This window comes from Scleropages formosus, chromosome 18 (genome assembly GCF_900964775.1).
Source record: "Scleropages formosus chromosome 18, fSclFor1.1, whole genome shotgun sequence".
Taxonomy (NCBI): domain Eukaryota; kingdom Metazoa; phylum Chordata; class Actinopteri; order Osteoglossiformes; family Osteoglossidae; genus Scleropages; species Scleropages formosus.
Window position 1 is genome coordinate 18835023 of NC_041823.1, and position 18136 is coordinate 18853158.

The following is an 18136-nucleotide window of genomic DNA, read 5'->3' on the forward strand; positions in this document are numbered from 1 at the left end:
AGAACTACCAGTCAGTTTTTTCCACTTCTGCCAGTCCATGCCACCAGTGGCTGTACATTGATCTCATCTGACCTTTGAATCAAATGTCTGAACTGCATCTATAGCTTTTTTAAATTCAGTTTCGTTAAAGGAGACAAAATTACAGGACGTGTTTCGGGACTTGTGACTCTTATCAAAAGAAAAGCCGTAAACAGGCATAAACAATAGATTTCAGAGCTGCAGGGTTGGTGATCCTCTGTGTTTCGGGGTGAAAGCATTCTTGGAAGTGTCCTCCAGGCTGTGTGGCAAGGTGCTTATGAACAGTTTTCTGGTGCCTCATTCTGACACACACCACACACAGCTTCCTTCCTTTTTCCTCTGCAGAAAAGCGCAAACGTTTCTCTAGACTGTTAACAGCCTCGGAGCCTCCGCCAAAATGCAGACTAATAATTTCACTTTACTTTCACTCGTTTTACTTTTTCTCCTCGATGGTAAGCGAAATGTGTTTCTTCCTATCATACTAATCATGTCATTTCATTGTTTATCATTGTCATATTTAAAGCGAACATTACGATTTAAGGTTAATGTATTGCCACGGTTAAGCTTTGGGAAACTGAACTATGTCTTTATTTCCAACTATAATCCTCTCCTTCAATTTGCATTCGTTGATTTAGATGACGTTCGTCTCCAAAGCAGCTTACAATGTTAATGCATTTACAATTACTTAGAGTCGTACAAATTTATGGGAGGGGCCTTGTGCAAAAGTATTACAACAAGATATGAGATTGAAACCTACAACCGTTGGATCCAAAGGCAGCAGAGCTAACCACTATGCTACCAGGTGCCCCTCTGCTGTAATGCTTCAGATATTTTCTTTCTGGCTTAAAATTCAGGCCTTTTATATATCTGTTAATACATTTCCACAAAAAGAGTTTCAAAACTTTAATAAGGTAAATTCTGAGTGATCCTGCAGAAATCTAAGCACTTAGAGCCTAGCCGGACTGCTTTTTAAGCAGTGTCAAGGCGTTAGGAGTCAGGTAATGAGCCAGCAAAGGATGGAGAAAATAATGGTTTTAGTGGTTATGACTTATCAAAATGACACAGTATTTCAGAATATTCGGAGTTTGATGTGATCATGGCAAACAATTTCTGTACTAGCTTTGCGAAAACAATCTCCTAAACTCAAACAAAAGGCCATTATCTGATCCTCTTGTTCTCCCCATTGTCATTTTCTACCATGAAGTTATATTATGTACTTCACGCATGCAGCTTAACAGTGTTTTACTTGTGCTTCAGTTAATTCCCTTTTATGCTGATGCTCATGTTCAGTATGTCACACTGGGGTGATTCACACAACAGTGGCACAGCGCGGTGGCACAGGGTCTTGCTCTTCGGTGGGTCTGGGGTTCGAGTCCCGCTTGGGGTGCCTTGTAATGGACTGGTGTCCTGTCCTGGGTGTGTCCCCTCCCCCTCCAGCCTTATGCCCTCAGTTGCCGGGTTAGGCTCCGGTACCCTGAGACCCCGTATAGGACAAGCAGTTCAGAAAGTGTGTGTGTATTTGGAAGTGTTTTACCACTAATGTCCTGGGAACTGCAAATAAGGCATGTAAACTGTTGCAAACCCCCATGGACTTGTGTGTGTTGCTCACATACTTCCTGTGGGCTCTAAAACCAACATACACCAACCACAACCATTACTTTAGTGTAATACTTCTACCAGGCAAGGCACAACTATTGTACAAGTGTGTTTTTGTTAATGGAAAAGTGTGCTTTCTCATATCTAATTATACTGTATTTCTTCTGTGATCTTCATTTCCAGGTATGAATGAAATCGAGGGTAAGTACTCAAGTCTCTTTTGGAATGAACGCTTTCTCTGCTTGTTCAACAAGTTCAGTTGCGAAATGTGACAGAAACCTTCCTGTCCCACATTGCGCAATATCTGGGAAAATCTTAGTGTTCACCGTTTGTTCAATCATACCAACTGTTTCATCAGTGGCTTGGGGTAAAGGCCTTTTTGAGGCCCATGCAGTGGTAGCAGAGTGAGTAGGGCTGCTGTCTCACAGCACCTGGGTCATGCGAAAGGATGTGGGTTTGATTCCCTGCTCAGTCTATGTGGAGTTTATCTGTCTGGGTTTCCTCTGGGTGCTCTGGTTTCCTCCCACACTCCAAAAACATGCTGTTCAGGTTCACTCATAGTGTGGTGAGTAACACAGAGTGTGTTCCACTGATGTATGGATGAGTGACCCAGTCTATCTAGCAGTGTAAGTCACCACGGTGAATAAGGTGTGTGGGCTGATAACACTACGTAGAGTTCATCGGAAGCTGCTTTGGAGAGAAGCATCTGATAAATAAATAAATAAACATATATAATGGTTAGTGTTAATCATCATGGTTCTCATGGATAAATCAATGTGCAATAGACTAACAAAAAACACCCATGGGTAATTCTTCTTAAAGGTACCAGGAGAATCTCTCCTGGCTTCAACCCTTAACCTTAACTATTATAGCCTGGAGCATTTTTTTTGAATATCAGCCTTAAACTTAAAAAGCTAAAAAATAAAATCCGAATGTCTTATCAAATATTGTGGTAAATGTTGAGTGAAAAGTGATGTCCTCATCAAAAGCGCAATGATTTGCACAAAATGACACATTTAGACTCTTTATTTTGAGACCAGGTTGCTTAAACCCTGAATGCTAAGACTCAGTAATGAAAAGCAATTGCTATGGAATTAGTGTATGTCATTTGCATATTGTCCCCATGTTTGTGTCTATTTACTCTTACATTACAAACTTAGTGTCTTCCGGTTGGAGAGAAAAAGTATTTATTATGTCGTGTTTAACGTTGAATTTACTAACTTAAATATGTATGTTCATCTGATGTAGGTGTTTTAGAGAGTCCTGAAATCAGCGTGAATCCATCTTCAGTGTCTGAGGGACAGTCTCTCAGGGTCACCTGTGAGGCCCCTTCATATCAAAGAAGTTTCCAGTGGTTTCTGTACAGAAACACAGAGGACAGTCCCTTCATGAAAGGCACAGACTCTGGGAGTATGTGTGACTTCACAGTCACTGGGACAAAGCTTCTTCAGGGAAAAACATCCAATGGAATTTACACTGCTGTGGAGCTCAGCTGTGAGTACAGGGATGGAGCCACTAGCTCTCAGAGGAGTAAAAGGATGGAAGTCAAAGTGCTGGGTGAGTCTGGTATTTCTGCATATCACTGTAAATAATTGTGGACGATGTCAGATTATGAACTGACTGATGTTCAAAATGTTCCCACAACCTGCAGGTTCATTGCAACCTCCCCATCTGAATGTCAGCTCCACTAACACCACAAAGACAGACTCAGTGCAGCTGAGCTGTGAGACTCCTCAGTCTGTCTCAGTGTCTCGTTGTCAGTTCCTGTCGGATGGACAAACTGTCGGGGAGACGTCTTCACCCTGTCGGCGCTCCATCACCGGGACTCAGCTGCTCAGGGGGACGATCCACTCTGGCGACGCTCAGATTGTAGTTCAGTGTCTGTACACTGCGGACATAAATGGGATTAATATACCATCACCATCACCGCGCAGTAACAGTATCACAGTGACAGTGACGGGTGAGAACTCTTTGTGTTTTATTATAACTTTATTAAACACAGTAAAAGCATATTTTCAGGCAATGTCTTCGCATCATCAAAAAACTGTGAAAAATGACAGTAGTGATGCCAGAAATAAGTATGAACAGAGTTGATTTAAATAAAATATCACTTTTGGAGAGAGAGGAGTAATAATGTCTTCACAACAGCCAAATTCCACTTACTATACTGTCTTTTCAATTGCGCCATTACTTTGCTGTTTACTGTTTTCTCTACTTCCTTGTTTTCTAGCAGCAGAGTTATTTGCTTATTAAATGAATGTTGAGAAAAAAAGGAAAATTCCTTAATACGGAAGGATTGTGGTGACAGGCGTTTAAATTTATTTTGTTTTTATTACAGGGTTCCTGATAAACTCCACATCTGATCCAGTGTCCACAACAAGTAATCCAAGATTAAATGGGTTTATATGTCTTCACAGATCTCTTACATACTGAATTAACGTAATTAAGGGGTAACTAATAGTAATTGATCACATTTTCACTGTTTTGTTCCTCTCTGGTAGATCTGACAGCTGTGATCAATGTGAGCAGCACATTACTGCCTGAAAATAGCTTTGTCGGTGTTACCTGTGCTGCTCCACGCACGGTGCGAGAGGCCACCTGGAGGCTCTACAGAGACACACATACATCTCCGGTCCTCACACGGACTGGGAAGGGGAATCTTTTTCGGTTCTCAGTGTCTAGGAGCAACCTTCTTCAGGGAGAAACACACACTGATGTGTACACTGTTGTACAGCTGAGCTGTGAATACACTGATAGCGACTCAAACACCGTCTCTCAGCGGAGCAGCAGGCGGCAGCTGATGGTCCTGGGTAAGACGGGAACTTACAAATGTCAGGGATGACGATTAGTTTGGAAGCGAACCGAATAGGATGCTTCCGATTATCGCCATAATTACGAGCGGGATCATAAATCATTGTTCTCCTCCTCCATGCAGGCAAACTGCCCCCGGCCAAACTGACACTGAGTCCCGCGATGGTCACTGAGAGAGGCTCGGTGCAGCTGAGCTGTGAAGGACCTCAGAATCTGCCTGTGTCTCAGTGTCAGTTCCACGCAGACAAGAAGTGGCTGACTGAGACTCCGTCGGACTGTCAGCTCTCCATCGCTGGAGCCGAGCTGCTCAGAAGGGGGGGTCGGGGTCACAGCATGATCAGCGGGGTTATTAAAGTGGACTGTCAGTACATTGTGGGTGCTGGATTAAATGCACCTTCCCCACACAGTGATGGTCTTTCAGTGACACTGCTGGGTGAGTACCATGTATTACACTCTTTTATTTAAGCTCTGCCTCATCCTTATTGTTGCACCTCATTGTTGTACTTTTTATTTCAGTCGAGCCAAATATTAACGTGTCGACACACCACAATGAGACCGTGGTTCGCTGTGAAGCCCCTCCTCCTGTCACTGGAGCCCTCTTCTACCTGCATGAGAAAGAAGGGACACAACCCATCACAGAGATCCGGGCAGCAGAAGGAGAGAGAGCAGTGATTTTCACTGTCCCTCGCAGCCCCGACACCACAGTGACCTACTGCTGCGCTTATAAGTACCAGAACTTCAGCTCTTCGCTGAGTAACTGCACCGGATCACAAAGTGCACAGGAGAACAAAAACAGTGGTGAGACACCTGTCACACACACACACACACACACACACACACATACACACACACACGGGCTTTTCCTGCATCAGTACACATTGTATTAATCCTTGTCTGCAGATGCAAAACCACTTTTCACTCTCTAATTGCTTGTCAATACAGTTGTTTTGATGGAACCATGAGTGACAAAAGGCACAGTGCGTGAAACATTTATTCATATCGAACATGAAGACAACTGGCCCTTTATGGGAAATTCAGTCATTAAGTCAAATCTGAAAGAGCACTTAAATCTAAATTAAACTCGTACTGCTGCTCTTGTCTTAAGGGACCTGTTGTCCTCTTCCTCACTTCCCCTCAAGCGCTCCTTCTCCTCAGGCCAGATGTTACCGATGATCATCCTCTGTGATCATCCATCATTCATCTTGTTAAAGTGAACGATTGAGGAATCAGGAAACACATCAATTCTCACAGGCCTGGCATTTAATCAACATTGCGATTAAGACTGAATGAGTCTTCTGTTTGCTCCTTACATATGTAATGATACAACAGGGATCATGTTATTCATAAAGGAACAACCCAAAATTTTAAATATAGTGTAATATATTTCAAAACAGTCATTTTAAGTGTGAAATAGAAAGCTGAAAGTGTCACTGTTCAACACTTTACTGGAAATATTGAAAACAAGGGCGTATACTTTCTAAAGTCACTGGCTTGTGAATATTTAGGAGGATTTCCTCTGGTTCGTTTTGGGAAAAGTCACAAGTGTTTAATGGGCATTCACTTTTTGTTTTCATTTTCTGTTTGTTTCATTGTGAGCCTCCCATTAGCACTCGTGCCCAATCAGTTTCATTGATTGCTTCTGATTGTCAGGGTCACGGCACTCTGGAGCCTATTGCAGAAGCCCAGGACATAAAGCTAGTTAAGAGTACACCCTGGACAGGATCTCGGCCATCACACTCATTCACTCTCACAGACTACGGGCAATTTAGAGACCATTTCATCTAAAACTCTTCTCTGGTCTCAGATGACATTGGAGGAAACTCACATGAAGACAAAGGGAACATGCAAACTCCACACATATCGAATCAGATTTGAGGTGATGCCCAAACACCCCAGGTGCTGTGAGGCAGCAGAGTTACTTGTTGCGCCACCGAGCTGCTCTCTCATCAGCAAAGTACATTTTTATATATTGAAAAATTTCTCTAAAATTTTTCTGTATATTTAAATTTTTGTTATGGTCATACTATCTATACTATGTCCATCCGTTAGCAGTAACCGCTTTTCTGATGAAGGGTTGTGGTGGTCTAGAGTGAATTCCGAATGTATGGGTACAAGACAGGGTAGACCTTGGACAGGATGCAAGTATATCATCGAACACTCACACACACACACACACACACACACACACACACACACACACACACACACACACACACACACACACGCTAAGGGGAATTTAGAGTCACCAGTTCACGCGAAACACATCTTTGGACTGTGGGAGGCGAACACTGGGAAAGCATACAAACTCCACACAAATCGGAGCCAAATTCCCACATCTGAAATGAAATGTTTTAAAGCTCTTTTAATGCTATATTACCTGTTTCGGCAGGAGCCTCTATGTGGGTGACAGCTGGAGTGTTTTTTGCTGTGATGGTGTTGCTGCTGGTAATTGTGACTCTGTGTCTGTACAAGGGATACAGTGAGTACCTCTATCCCAACAACACAATTACACATTCATTGCAGGGCTCAATATCTGGGCATTTAGCAGTACAATGAGAAGTGAACCTGCAACATATGTCCACGGGTGAATTTCCTAGGAGGTACCCTCTTTGTGTAAATACCAGAGCGGTGCAGTACATAAGACAATACCATGCGTAGAGTGACTCTCTACCTTTGCATTTTGCTTTAATGACTTTGGGTAAAAGTATCTGCCGTTGTTTCAAGTGAACAAGAACTCCGGTTTCAACAAACATTTCTTTGACTTTTCAGAAAAACAGAAATCCAGCAGGTGAGACGATCGAACATGATTTTTCTCTTCTGGTGTCGATCAGCCGTGTCCACGACTACACATGTTGCACGTGTTACCTCGCGGGCAGGTCGCAGCGGCCGTGGCGCTCGGCACCTTCGTGCCTTCCTGGGTCTTGTCTTTTCAGCTTCTAATACACACCAGTGATGGTGAAAACGCTATTTACACACTGAGGAAGCAGGGAGCACTTGCGCTAGTTTATCATTAGACAGCCGGACAAAGAGGCAATTGGCAGTTCCTCTGTTTTACTGAAAATAACTTGACGTAAACTAGTACTGTGATCTACTAAGAAATTTAAGGAATGAAGAAAAAACCCCCCAAAATGTTTCTGTAGTATTTTCACATCACATTTCTAATTTGCTTCAGTGGCTCTCGAAATACGTTATTACGTTGTTTTTTTCCACACTTCATCTTCGACAATACGCACAAATGACACTGGCCCCATTGTTTGCACCACTCTCTGCTGCAGAAACCTTTCGTCATTGCACTAGGTTCAGCTAAGTATGTGTGCTATTCTGATATTATGGTTACAGGAAAGGAACTGAGCATTTTGAACCAGCTAAAATGTTTTTTTTATCCTTATCAGACGGTGTGGTTGTGAATGTAATCCTTCTATTGATCGGTGTAGGGTGTGTATGTGTTTGTGTGTGTCTGCAGTCCCACAACCGCGCAAGGACTGTGCGGCTTCCCTTCACTTCCGCTGCTTAGTCTGTCTCGCACTCTTTGGTGTCATCAGACCATCGTTGTCAGTCCACCGTGACGTCCGTCCGCTTCAGAAACGCTCCTGTCCCCAAAACATTTCCTTGTTGTAACAACCTCTTTATTTATTGACAGACAAGAAGCTGCTCAAGGTAAGCAGTGTCTAGTCCTCCATCCCTTCTTTGGGGTTAAGTAATTACAAGTGGTGACTGTTTCCCCTCCCTCAACTCTTTTTAAAGCCATTTCAGTCAGTAGTTTCACACAGAGCAGGTAGTGAGAAACGTGCAGATGTTTGTACGCCAAGTCCCATCAGGTCCTATTTCATCTCCACCCCACCTTTAAAGTGTAAATGATTATTGTGTCAATGAAGTGTGTTATTCTCTCTCCTTTACTTTTAATATTTGGTTGCCCATAATCAGTATTTATGCTGTCGATTCATGTCATGTCTGCCCTTATTTTGCGTTTCGTTGAGTCCTAAATGTTTATTGCAGCTCCGCACTCTGTGCAGTGTGAAAATAAAGAGATGGTGTAAAACAGATTAACAAGAGCCTGGTTTCAGATATATTTGCCCTTAAACACAAGGGAAAAGCACAGATTTCTGATGAAGTAAAGGAGAACTTTTGTTTAGGGTTTCAAAATGACGTTGAAAATGGTTATTTAATAGCTTTACTGAAACTTCTGCTGTTGTATTTCAGGACAACTTGTCAGAATGGTAACATCAAGCGATGCAGTAAGTGTACAGTATATGTGTCCAGGTGAAGCAGGATAACTAGTTATTGTTGCTCGTTGGCTTTGCCGGAGCTGAAAGAGGAAAGACGGACCAGCGCAGCTGGAAAAGAGCAGCCAAAGAAATAAACTCACTTAAAGGAAAACGTAATTTTTACTCATGTCATGATGCATAGTCCTGTAACTTTTGCTCTAACAGTAAACTCTTTTAAATTTCAGCAGTGAAATGTCTCTGCATTACATTGCATTTATATATTATATTACATACTGTTTATTATGCTGCGCTGAGGGAGCTGTGGGAACGGGACCTTCAGCTGTCCGTCACCGACAATGAACAGCTTTCAGTTTGTGCCCAGGCTTTCCCTGCTTGCACCTCTGATAGTACACACACACACACACACACACATTTTCAGAACCGCTTGTCCCATACGAGGTCACGGGGAACTGGAGCCTACCCGGTAACACAGGGCGTAAGGCCGGAGGGGGAGGGGACACACCCAGGACGGGACGCCAGTCCATCGCAAGGCACCCCAAGCGGGACTTGAACCCCAGACCCACCGGAGAGCAGGACCGCTGTCCAACCCACTGCGCCACCGCACCCCCTGATCCTCTGATAGTATTCAGGAACAAAACTTTAAGTTCACTCACAGGATCTGCCTTGCTTCAGCATGTCTTCGTAGGATATTTCCTGGGACATCAGTACTGCGTTTTAACCATAAGGCCTGTCCAGGCATTTATTCTTGGCAATTTGACACGTTAGTAAAGAGATGTTCGTTCATCCGTTCAGAACATCTTTAACAAGAAGTCTGATTTGACCCCTGCTTTTTATAATACCTGTGAATTTACAAACCAAATTTAGTTTTGATGTGGACATGGATGTAGATTGATTATCCTTATACATGTGTCCAAAGACATTCTGTTCAGGTTCACCCACAGTGTGTGAGTGACAGAGAGAGGGAGTGTGTTCCGCTGATGTATGGATGAGTGACCCATTACAAGTAGTGTATCTAGCAGTCTAAGTTACCCTGGTGAATGAGGTATGTGGGCTAGTAACACTACATAGTGTCCGTTGTAAGTCGCTTTGGACAAAAGCATCTGCTAAATAAATAAATGTAAATGTAAATGTGTCAGTAAAATGCATCTGGTTGCCAGCGAAACCCTCTCCATAGACAAATGTGTGACTTAAGAGTCTAACCTTCTCCCACTAGAAAAGTTAACATTTTAATAGCATTTTAATTTTAATCGGGGGGGGGGTGCAGCGGGTTTGGCCAGGGCCTGCTGTGTGGTGGGTCTGGGGTTCAAGTCCTGCTTGGGGTGCCTTGTGGCAGACTGACGTCCTGTCCTTGGTGTGTCCCCTCCCCCTTCAGCCCTGTGTTGCCGGGTTAGCCTCCGGTTTGCCGCAACCCTGCTCAGGGCAAACAGTTGTAGACTCTCTGTGTGTGTGTGTGTAATTTGAATGAATTCTGGGAAATCTCGTCCCCTTTTCAGAACTTCTTGGACAGTGCCACATGAGCACCCCTGTTAAATACACACACACACACACACACACACACACACACACACACACACACACACACACACACACACACATTTTCAGAACCGCTCGTCCCATACGGGGTCGCGGGGAACCGGAGCCTACCCGGCAACACAGGGCGTAAGGCCGGAGGGGGAAGGGGACACACCCAGGACGGGACGCCAGTCCGCCGCAAGGCACCCCAAGCGGGACTCGAACCCCAGACCCACTGGAGAGCAGGACTGCGGTCCAACCCACTGCGCCACCGCACCCCCTCCCTGTTAAATATTGCAACATTTTGCCCTTGTGCTGTGTTGCACTGGATTTTCTCAGTACATTTCTCCTCTCCTGTCTATGTTGCTGCAACTCCTTCTGTTCAGTTCTGTTGTTCATTTAAAAATCACAGTGTAATGTCATTCAGGGTTTTCTCTCTCTCCTACATCAGCCTGTTGATGATACGGCCTACGCAACTATCACTGATGATCCTGCTAACTGCAAACCACTGCCCTCTGGTGAGAATATGAACACATTATCAGCACTGTTTGTATCTATTGTATATCTCGATATTTACCTGACACCTTTGCCGAAGGTGACTTAGAGGAGGTGACTCAAAACGTTGGAAAGTACATAGTAGTGATGACACGATAGAGTCTTAGATGAAGTACAGAACATAATTTTTTATGGTGTCTCAACGGTTCCTAAAATTATAGCAAAGGCTACAGTTTGGGCAGCTAAGAGACCAATCGCATTAAATTACTTTTTGCTGAGATGTACGTTGCTTTGGATGAAAGCATCTGCTAAAGGAATAAATGTAAATGTAAATGTAAATTACACCTTAGAGTAGCACACCTAAGACTAAAGTTTCAAAATTTTAGACAGTAGGGATGTTTTAGTTGGGTCTTGTGGCCTTGGGTGTTGTCACTGAAACTTGTTCATTAAGAGTGGTTGGAATTTAAAAAGAAATCTCTGCAAACAAATAACCAGAATCCAAATGACAAAGCAGCAGGTGCAAAGCAACCTCTCTCTTCTGGAGAAAAACACCAGCGACATGCTTCTCATTTTGTGTGCTGTAGTGGTGAATAACGCAATGCAGAGCGAAGGAAGTTTTGTCTGGTAATGTGATCAGCGTGCTGTGGCTCATCATGGGCAAGGCTCCATTACTGATGATTACTCCATTCTTCAGTCTTTTCACAACTATTTTCATATTGCTCAATTATTACTGCTATTGTATATTAAGTGAAAATCTGTCTCCTGTGTCATGGTTTTTTACCGATATTTCACTGTAAAAGAGGCGAATATCGTTTGCACTGCATTTGTATGGCAACCGAATACCATGCTAGCAGATGATCGTTACTCCCGGACCACTGATTGCTCGTGTCGTACTGCACAGATTCTGGTTTAAGTGGCGAAAACCAGCAAACTCAGAATGGCTTCGATTCTCAACAACAGGAGAGTCCTTTGTGCGCCACAGTAAGTACACAGCTACAGCAACACAGGATCAGTAAATCACGTTATATTTTTTTGTCCTTTTACCCTAACGGTCATACACTAACATACACTAACGGTCTGAGCATACACTCTGAAAATGTGTGTAATGACTGGTGTTTGCATTCTTTGCCTCTAAAGAGTGCATGCCATACAGTGTATGCACTATACACGTGTTCTGTGACTGTGTGAGATGTTTTATGCTATATTATAAAATATTGATAATTACTAAATATTTAATCACTTAAATATTTAAATATATAAATATTATATTTAATTTAAATAATATTAAATATTTACGTGAGTGAAAATTAATATCTCTCTGTCACGCATACCACCGAAGTCCAATGAAGATCAAAATTATGCAACGATTGATGACTTGCCTGCTGCCTCCATGGATGTCACAACAGTTTACAGCCTTGCACAGCAGTCCTGAGACCAGCGGACCCCTGTATAACATACTTGTCATGTGATCGGGGGGGTGACATTAAACTATATTAATTTCTTTGTCTCTTTTATAAATCATATGCTGTATTTAAAAAAAAAATGTCCATGCAACAAAGTCTTTATGAAGGGAAGTGTATCTCTTATTATTAAATACACTCATATTGCTGGTCATTTGTTGTTAATTTCCTGCAGGAAAGATAGATACTGTACATGTTAAGTAACTTTAATGTTTTAAACATGTCCTTTTATTTTGAGGCAAGGACTGGGTGGCAGATCACTGTAAATGAAAATCTGTTCTTATTTTTATAAAAATAAAGTTATATTTCTATCTGTCTGACTCAAAACTCTGTTATAAATTACAATAATAGTACCGCACATTTTGAATTCCAGAATTTGTGGTCCTACCACATTCATGGTAGATTGTCATTGGTATAATGCTACGACTGGTTTCTCTTTTTTCCGGAATCAGTAGAACCTTCCGGCTGTTCTCTGTACACAGGATTTGTGCACACTTCAATTTACATCACATCTACATTCATGTATTGTTTTCTCAAAAAGAATGCGCCAAAGTCAAAAGATTTTGTGTCTATTATACATGAGCACATGAGTAGCACCGCCAAGAAATGATTCAAGAATAAATGTGAGCTTCAAAAGGGGTATTTCTGCAGCATCTTCTTTTACTTAAATTACTTCAACCAGTCATAGTTAATAACAATAAAACATCCATCCATACAATTTCATTTCACTGTCCTGGGCAGGGTTGCAGTGATCTGAAGCCTGTCCCAGAAGGTTTGGGCACAAAGCTGAGTGGGGTTACACCCTGGATGAGATGCCAATCCATCGCAGGGGTCCCACTCACACATGGAAAGAATACGCAAACTCCACACAGACTTAATAGGGATCAAACCCACATTTTTTCACATCAGCCAGGGTTTGTTTAAATTTGTGTGACATGAGATCTGATGGTGGCTCGGGCATCTGTTCCGGATGCCTCCTGGACGCCTCCCTGGGGAGGTGTTCCGGGCATGTCCCACCGGGAGGAGGCCTCGGGGCAGACCCAGGACACGTTGGAGAGACTATGTCTCCCGGCTGGCCTGGGAACGCCTTGGGGTTCCCCCAGAGGAGCTGGAGGAGGTGTGCGGGGAGAGGGAAGTCTGGAGGACTCTGCTCGGACTGCTGCCCCCGCGACCCGGCCCCGGATAAGCGGAGGATGATGATGATGATGATGATGATGATGAGATCTGATGGTGAAGTTTCCTAATTCAAAGGGCTGATGTGTCTGTGAGGAAGTGACAAGAGCTGTGGTCACAGTAGCTCCTCGAGCTGCTGAGACAGAGGAGCAGGGTTAACACTCAGGCTGTAGTTCTCAACTTCCTCACTCCCTTAGTAGTCTGTTTGAAACGCAGAAGCTCTCCACCTCATTTCTCCAAACTTGCTTTGCAAAATCAAAATGTCTGTGACCATCCTTACTCTACTCTTCTTTCTCTCAGAAGGTGAGGGCTCCAAATTTGACCTTTTCCCCCCCCCATCCATGTGCCTTTGCTATAGTTAAACCTGGACATGCACGGACCTTTTTCGGGTCTTTTGTTATAATTTTGTGTCATCAAGCGAACTTCTGGTTGACTTGAATGTCATGTGAGTGTGTCTCCACTTAGTGATGCATGTTTTCATCTCCAGGTTTAACTGGACAGAGAAGAGCTCACGGTATGTACTGCTGTCACATGGAGATTGTCTGAGCTTTTCATCTGAGAGCTGAGCGATCGATGTAACCAGTATGATCGTCAAATAGCGTCGCTGCTATAATGTGTAATATAATGTGTAACTCAGTGTGAAAAAGCCTGTGGAGAACTTTACGGGTTTCTGTTGATACAAAATAAAATACAAATAACACTGAATCTTTTAGGGCAGAAGCTGTTTCCAGAATGACTGTGCTACAAAGTTTGTAGTTCTGGACAAGGTGACATCTTGCGTCACCTGGTTTTCATGGCCACTCTTGTCTTATTTACTACATGACTTGTGGATTTTTTATTTTTTTTCTCCCAGTATAAACTCAGCTCTTACAAATATTTCAGTGCAGTAAAGATTTCTGAAATCACTGGCACAATTTGGAAGCCAAGAGAAGCCTATTTAGAACACGGGACTGAAAATAAAGTGTCTACACATTGGAATGTGTGTGACAAAGAGCCTGGAAACCACCAAACAAGTTAAATTGCATTTTTCTTGCGGACCTTTTTAAGACACGTGGACGGTGGGTTTATTTACGGAGATATAAGTTCATGTCTATAAGTTTAACAAACTTTTACACTAACACAGGACGAAACCGGAACTAGCGAGACGCATGAGGGAAACGCCTCCGAACGGCTCTGTCTTTCGTTATTCACAGTAACGCAACCATGGTACCACAGGGACTCTATGTACAGGTTTCCTTCAAGAGACGAAAAGGTGTTCTGTTAATCAGGTGACTACAATTCTGGGCAGGGAAGGGTCAGGCAGGGTAGTGCCACCAGAGGTCAGGGCACCATCTGTAAATGTGTGCAGTACAATGGAAAAATTCTAAATACATGTGTCACCTTGTCTGAAAGTGGATAGTTGAAAGATACTGTGCATAAAAACGTAAAGACCGGAGCTAGTGTTGGGGGGATGTGCAACACGTTTGGCTGGGTCCTGCTCTCCGGTGGGTCTGGGGTTTGAGTCCCGCTTGGGGTGTCTTGCAATGGACTGGCGTCCCGTCCTGGGTGTGTCCCCTCCCCCTCTGGCCTTATGCCCTGTGTTGCTGGGTTAGGCTCCGGTTTGCCGCAACCGTGTTTGGGACAAGCGGTTTCAGACAATGTGTGTGAGTGTGTGATAGCAGTGTGTAGCTGACTGCATAATCAAAAGCCGTGAGTGTAGTGCTTACAGCTGATGCCTTTCAGTCAGAAGGTCATGGATATTTGCTCTCAACTGCTCTTGTAAAAATTACCCTGCTGTATGAACAGGTAATAATTGTAACTCGCTTGGTAGTCACACTTAAGACTTAAATTGGCTTAGAGAAAGTCATCGGGAAAATCGAGGTAAAATTTATTGAAGATGAAAACCATAAAGCAAACATTATCCAAAAAAAGGTTAATCAAGTAAATGAGAAGTGCAACCATTTTCCAGCACCAGTCGTAGACCTATGCATGATAACCAGTTTAAATCTTGCTGTCTTGAACTGCACTGAAATGTGTGAAATACCGCATCAAATGCTTCCTTCGAAGAGCAGGCTATTTCTCTTTTGAAAATTAAACTTAATATTAAATAGTAATGATTTTGAGACAACGAGTTAAAAAATACAGTAAATAAACACTCACTTTTGTTAAGCACTTGTCTTTGTTGGGGTCATGGTGGTCTGGAGCCTATTTTGGAATCACTGGGTGCTAGGCTAGGTGGGATATCCCTTAGATTGGATTCCGGTCCATTGCAAAATACAATAAACATTTTAATTTTACTGTTTCATCACTATAAACGGACCTCACAAATAATTCAGTACTGTCAAGGTATGCGAAGCCACTCCTGGTAGTGCTGCTGTCTCACAGTGCTTGGGTGATGCGAGAGGAAGTGGGTTTGATCCCCACTCAGTCTGTGTGGAGTTTGCATGTTCTCCCCGTGTCTGTGTGGGTCTCCTCCGGGTGCTCTGGTTTCCTCCCACACTCCAAAGACATGCTCTACAGATGGTTTGGTAATGCTAAAACCACCCATAGTGTGTAAAAATGACAGGCAAGAAGTGTGTTTCACTGGTGTATAGAGTAGTGACTCATTGTAAGTCACCTTGGGTGAATAACGTGAGGATCGAGAACCCTAGTGTTCATTGGAAGTTGCTTTTGAGGAAAGTGTTTGCTAAATGAATAAACGTAATCCGTATCTGTGTAATCAGTGAAACTGAATTCTCTGAAGTCAAAGTTTCTTTCATTTAGACAACAGTAAGAATTCTTTGTTGTGATGTATTTTTCACATTGTTAATTTAATAATTTAAATATGTATGTTCATCTGATGTAGGTGTTTTACAGAGTCCTGAAATCAGCGTGAATCCATCTTCAGTGTCTGAGGGACAGTCTCTCAAGGTCACCTGTGAGACCCCTTCATATCAAAGAAGTTTCCAGTGGTTTCTGTACAGAAACACAGAGGACCGTCCCATCGAGAAAGACACAGACTGTGGGAGTGTGTGTGAGTTCACAGTCACTGGGACAAAGCTTCTTCAGGGAAAAACACCCACTGGAATTTACACTGCTGTGGAGCTCAGCTGTGAGTACAGGGATGGAGCCACCAGCTCTCAGAGGAGTAAAAGGATGGAAGTCAAAGTGGTGGGTGAGTCTGGTATTTCTGTCCATCACTGTAAATAATTGTGGGCGATGTCAGATTATGAACTGACTGATGTTCAAAATGTTCCCACAACCTGCAGGTTCACTGCAACCTCCCCAGCTGAATGTCAGCTCCACCAACACCACAAAGACAGACTCAGTGCAGCTGAGCTGTGAGACTCCTCAGTCTGTCTCAGTGTCTCGTTGTCAGTTCCTGTCAGATGGACAAACTGTCGGGGAGACGTCTTCACCCTGTCGACGCTCCATCACCGGGACTCAGCTGCTCAGGGGGACGATCCACTCTGGCGACGCTCAGATTGTAGTTCAGTGTCTGTACACTGCGGACATAAATGGGATTAATACACCATCACCATCACCGCGCAGTAACAGTATCACAGTGATAGTGACGGGTGAGAACTCTTTGTGTTTTATTATAACTTTATTAAACACAGTAAAAGCATATTTTCAGGCAATGTCTTCGCATCATCAAAAAACTGTGAAAAATGACAGTAGTGATGCCAGAAATAAGTATGAACAGAGTTGATTTAAATAAAATATCACTTTTGGAGAGAGAGGAGTAATAATGTCTTCACAACAGTCAAATTCCACTTATTATACTGTGGAATATATATTATACTTGTTTTCCAGTAGCAGAATTCTTTGCTTATTAAATGAATGTTTATGTAATGAATGAAGGATTGTGGTGACAGGCGTTCAAATTTATTTTGTTTTTATTACAGGGTTCCCGATGAACTCCACATCCGATCCAGTGTCCACAACAAGTAATCCAAGATCAAATGGGTTTATATGTCTTCACAGATCTCTTACATACTGAATTAACGTAATTAAGGGGTAACTAATAGTAATTGATCACATTTTCACTGTTTTGTTCCTCTCTGGTAGATCTGACAGCTGTGATCAATGTGAGCAGCACATTACTGCCTGAAAATAGCTTTGTCGGTGTTACCTGTGCTGCTCCACGCACGGTGCGAGAGGCCACCTGGAGGCTCTACAGAGACGCACATACATCTCCGGTCCTCACACGGACTGGGAAGGGGAATCTATTTCGGTTCTCAGTGACTAGGAGGAACCTTCTTCAGGGAGAAACACACACTGATGCGTACACTGTTGTACAGCTGAGCTGTGAATACACTGATAGCGACTCAAACACCGTCTCTCAGCGGAGCAGCAGGCGGCAGATGATGGTCCTGGGTAAGACGGGAACTTACAAATGTCAGGGATGACGATTAGTTTGGAAGCGAACCGAATAGGATGCTTCCGATTATCGCCGTAATTACGAGCGGGATCATAAATCATTGTTCTCCTCCTCCATGCAGGCAAACTGCCCCCGGCCAAACTGACACTGAGTCCCGCGATGGTCACTGAGAGAGGCTCGGTGCAGCTGAGCTGTGAAGGACCTCAGAATCTGCCTGTGTCTCAGTGTCAGTTCCACGCAGACAAGAAGCGGCTGACTGAGACTCCGTCGGACTGTCAGCTCTCCATCGCTGGAGCCGAGCTGCTCAGAAGGGGGGGTCGGGGTCACAGCATGATCAGTGGGGTTATTAAAGTGGACTGTCAGTACATTGTGGGTGCTGGATTAAATGCACCTTCCCCACGCAGTGATGGTCTTTCAGTGACGCTGCTGGGTGAGTACCATGTATTACACTCTTTTATTTAAGCTCTGCCTCATCCTTATTGTTGCACCTCATTGTTGTACTT

General features: G+C 43.4%; 1 protein-coding gene and 1 long non-coding RNA gene across 2 annotated transcripts; both read left to right on the forward strand.

The window, feature by feature from the left end:
* The first annotated feature begins 374 nt into the window (after positions 1 to 374).
* On the forward strand, positions 375 to 12368 carry LOC108924221 (uncharacterized). The gene is made up of 15 exons (XM_029260082.1): positions 375 to 470; positions 1798 to 1815; positions 2863 to 3171; positions 3266 to 3574; positions 3953 to 3994; positions 4116 to 4424; positions 4550 to 4858; positions 4942 to 5223; positions 6815 to 6904; positions 7195 to 7213; positions 8066 to 8082; positions 8626 to 8660; positions 10615 to 10681; positions 11560 to 11639; positions 11998 to 12368. The coding sequence occupies exons 1-15, from the start codon at positions 416 to 418 to the stop codon at positions 12088 to 12090; spliced, it is 2034 nt and encodes a 677-aa protein (XP_029115915.1). The 5' UTR covers positions 375 to 415; the 3' UTR covers positions 12091 to 12368.
* A 4336-nt stretch (positions 12369 to 16704) lies between these two features.
* LOC108924864 (uncharacterized) lies at positions 16705 to 17469 on the forward strand. Its single transcript, XR_003798320.1, has 3 exons — positions 16705 to 16827; positions 17158 to 17199; positions 17321 to 17469. It is a non-coding gene; the product is annotated as an uncharacterized LOC108924864 (long non-coding RNA).
* The last annotated feature ends 667 nt before the right edge of the window (positions 17470 to 18136 follow it).

Excerpts from the sequence above, each read along its gene's own strand:
- LOC108924221 (XM_029260082.1), top strand. The coding sequence starts at position 416 with ATGCAGACTAATAATTTCACTTTACTTTCACTCGTTTTACTTTTTCTC. Across the intron at positions 3,575-3,952 it reads TATCACAGTGACAGTGACGG|GGTTCCTGATAAACTCCACA; the intron begins GTGAGAACTCTT and ends TTTTTATTACAG. Across the intron at positions 4,425-4,549 it reads GCGGCAGCTGATGGTCCTGG|GCAAACTGCCCCCGGCCAAA; the intron begins GTAAGACGGGAA and ends TCCTCCATGCAG.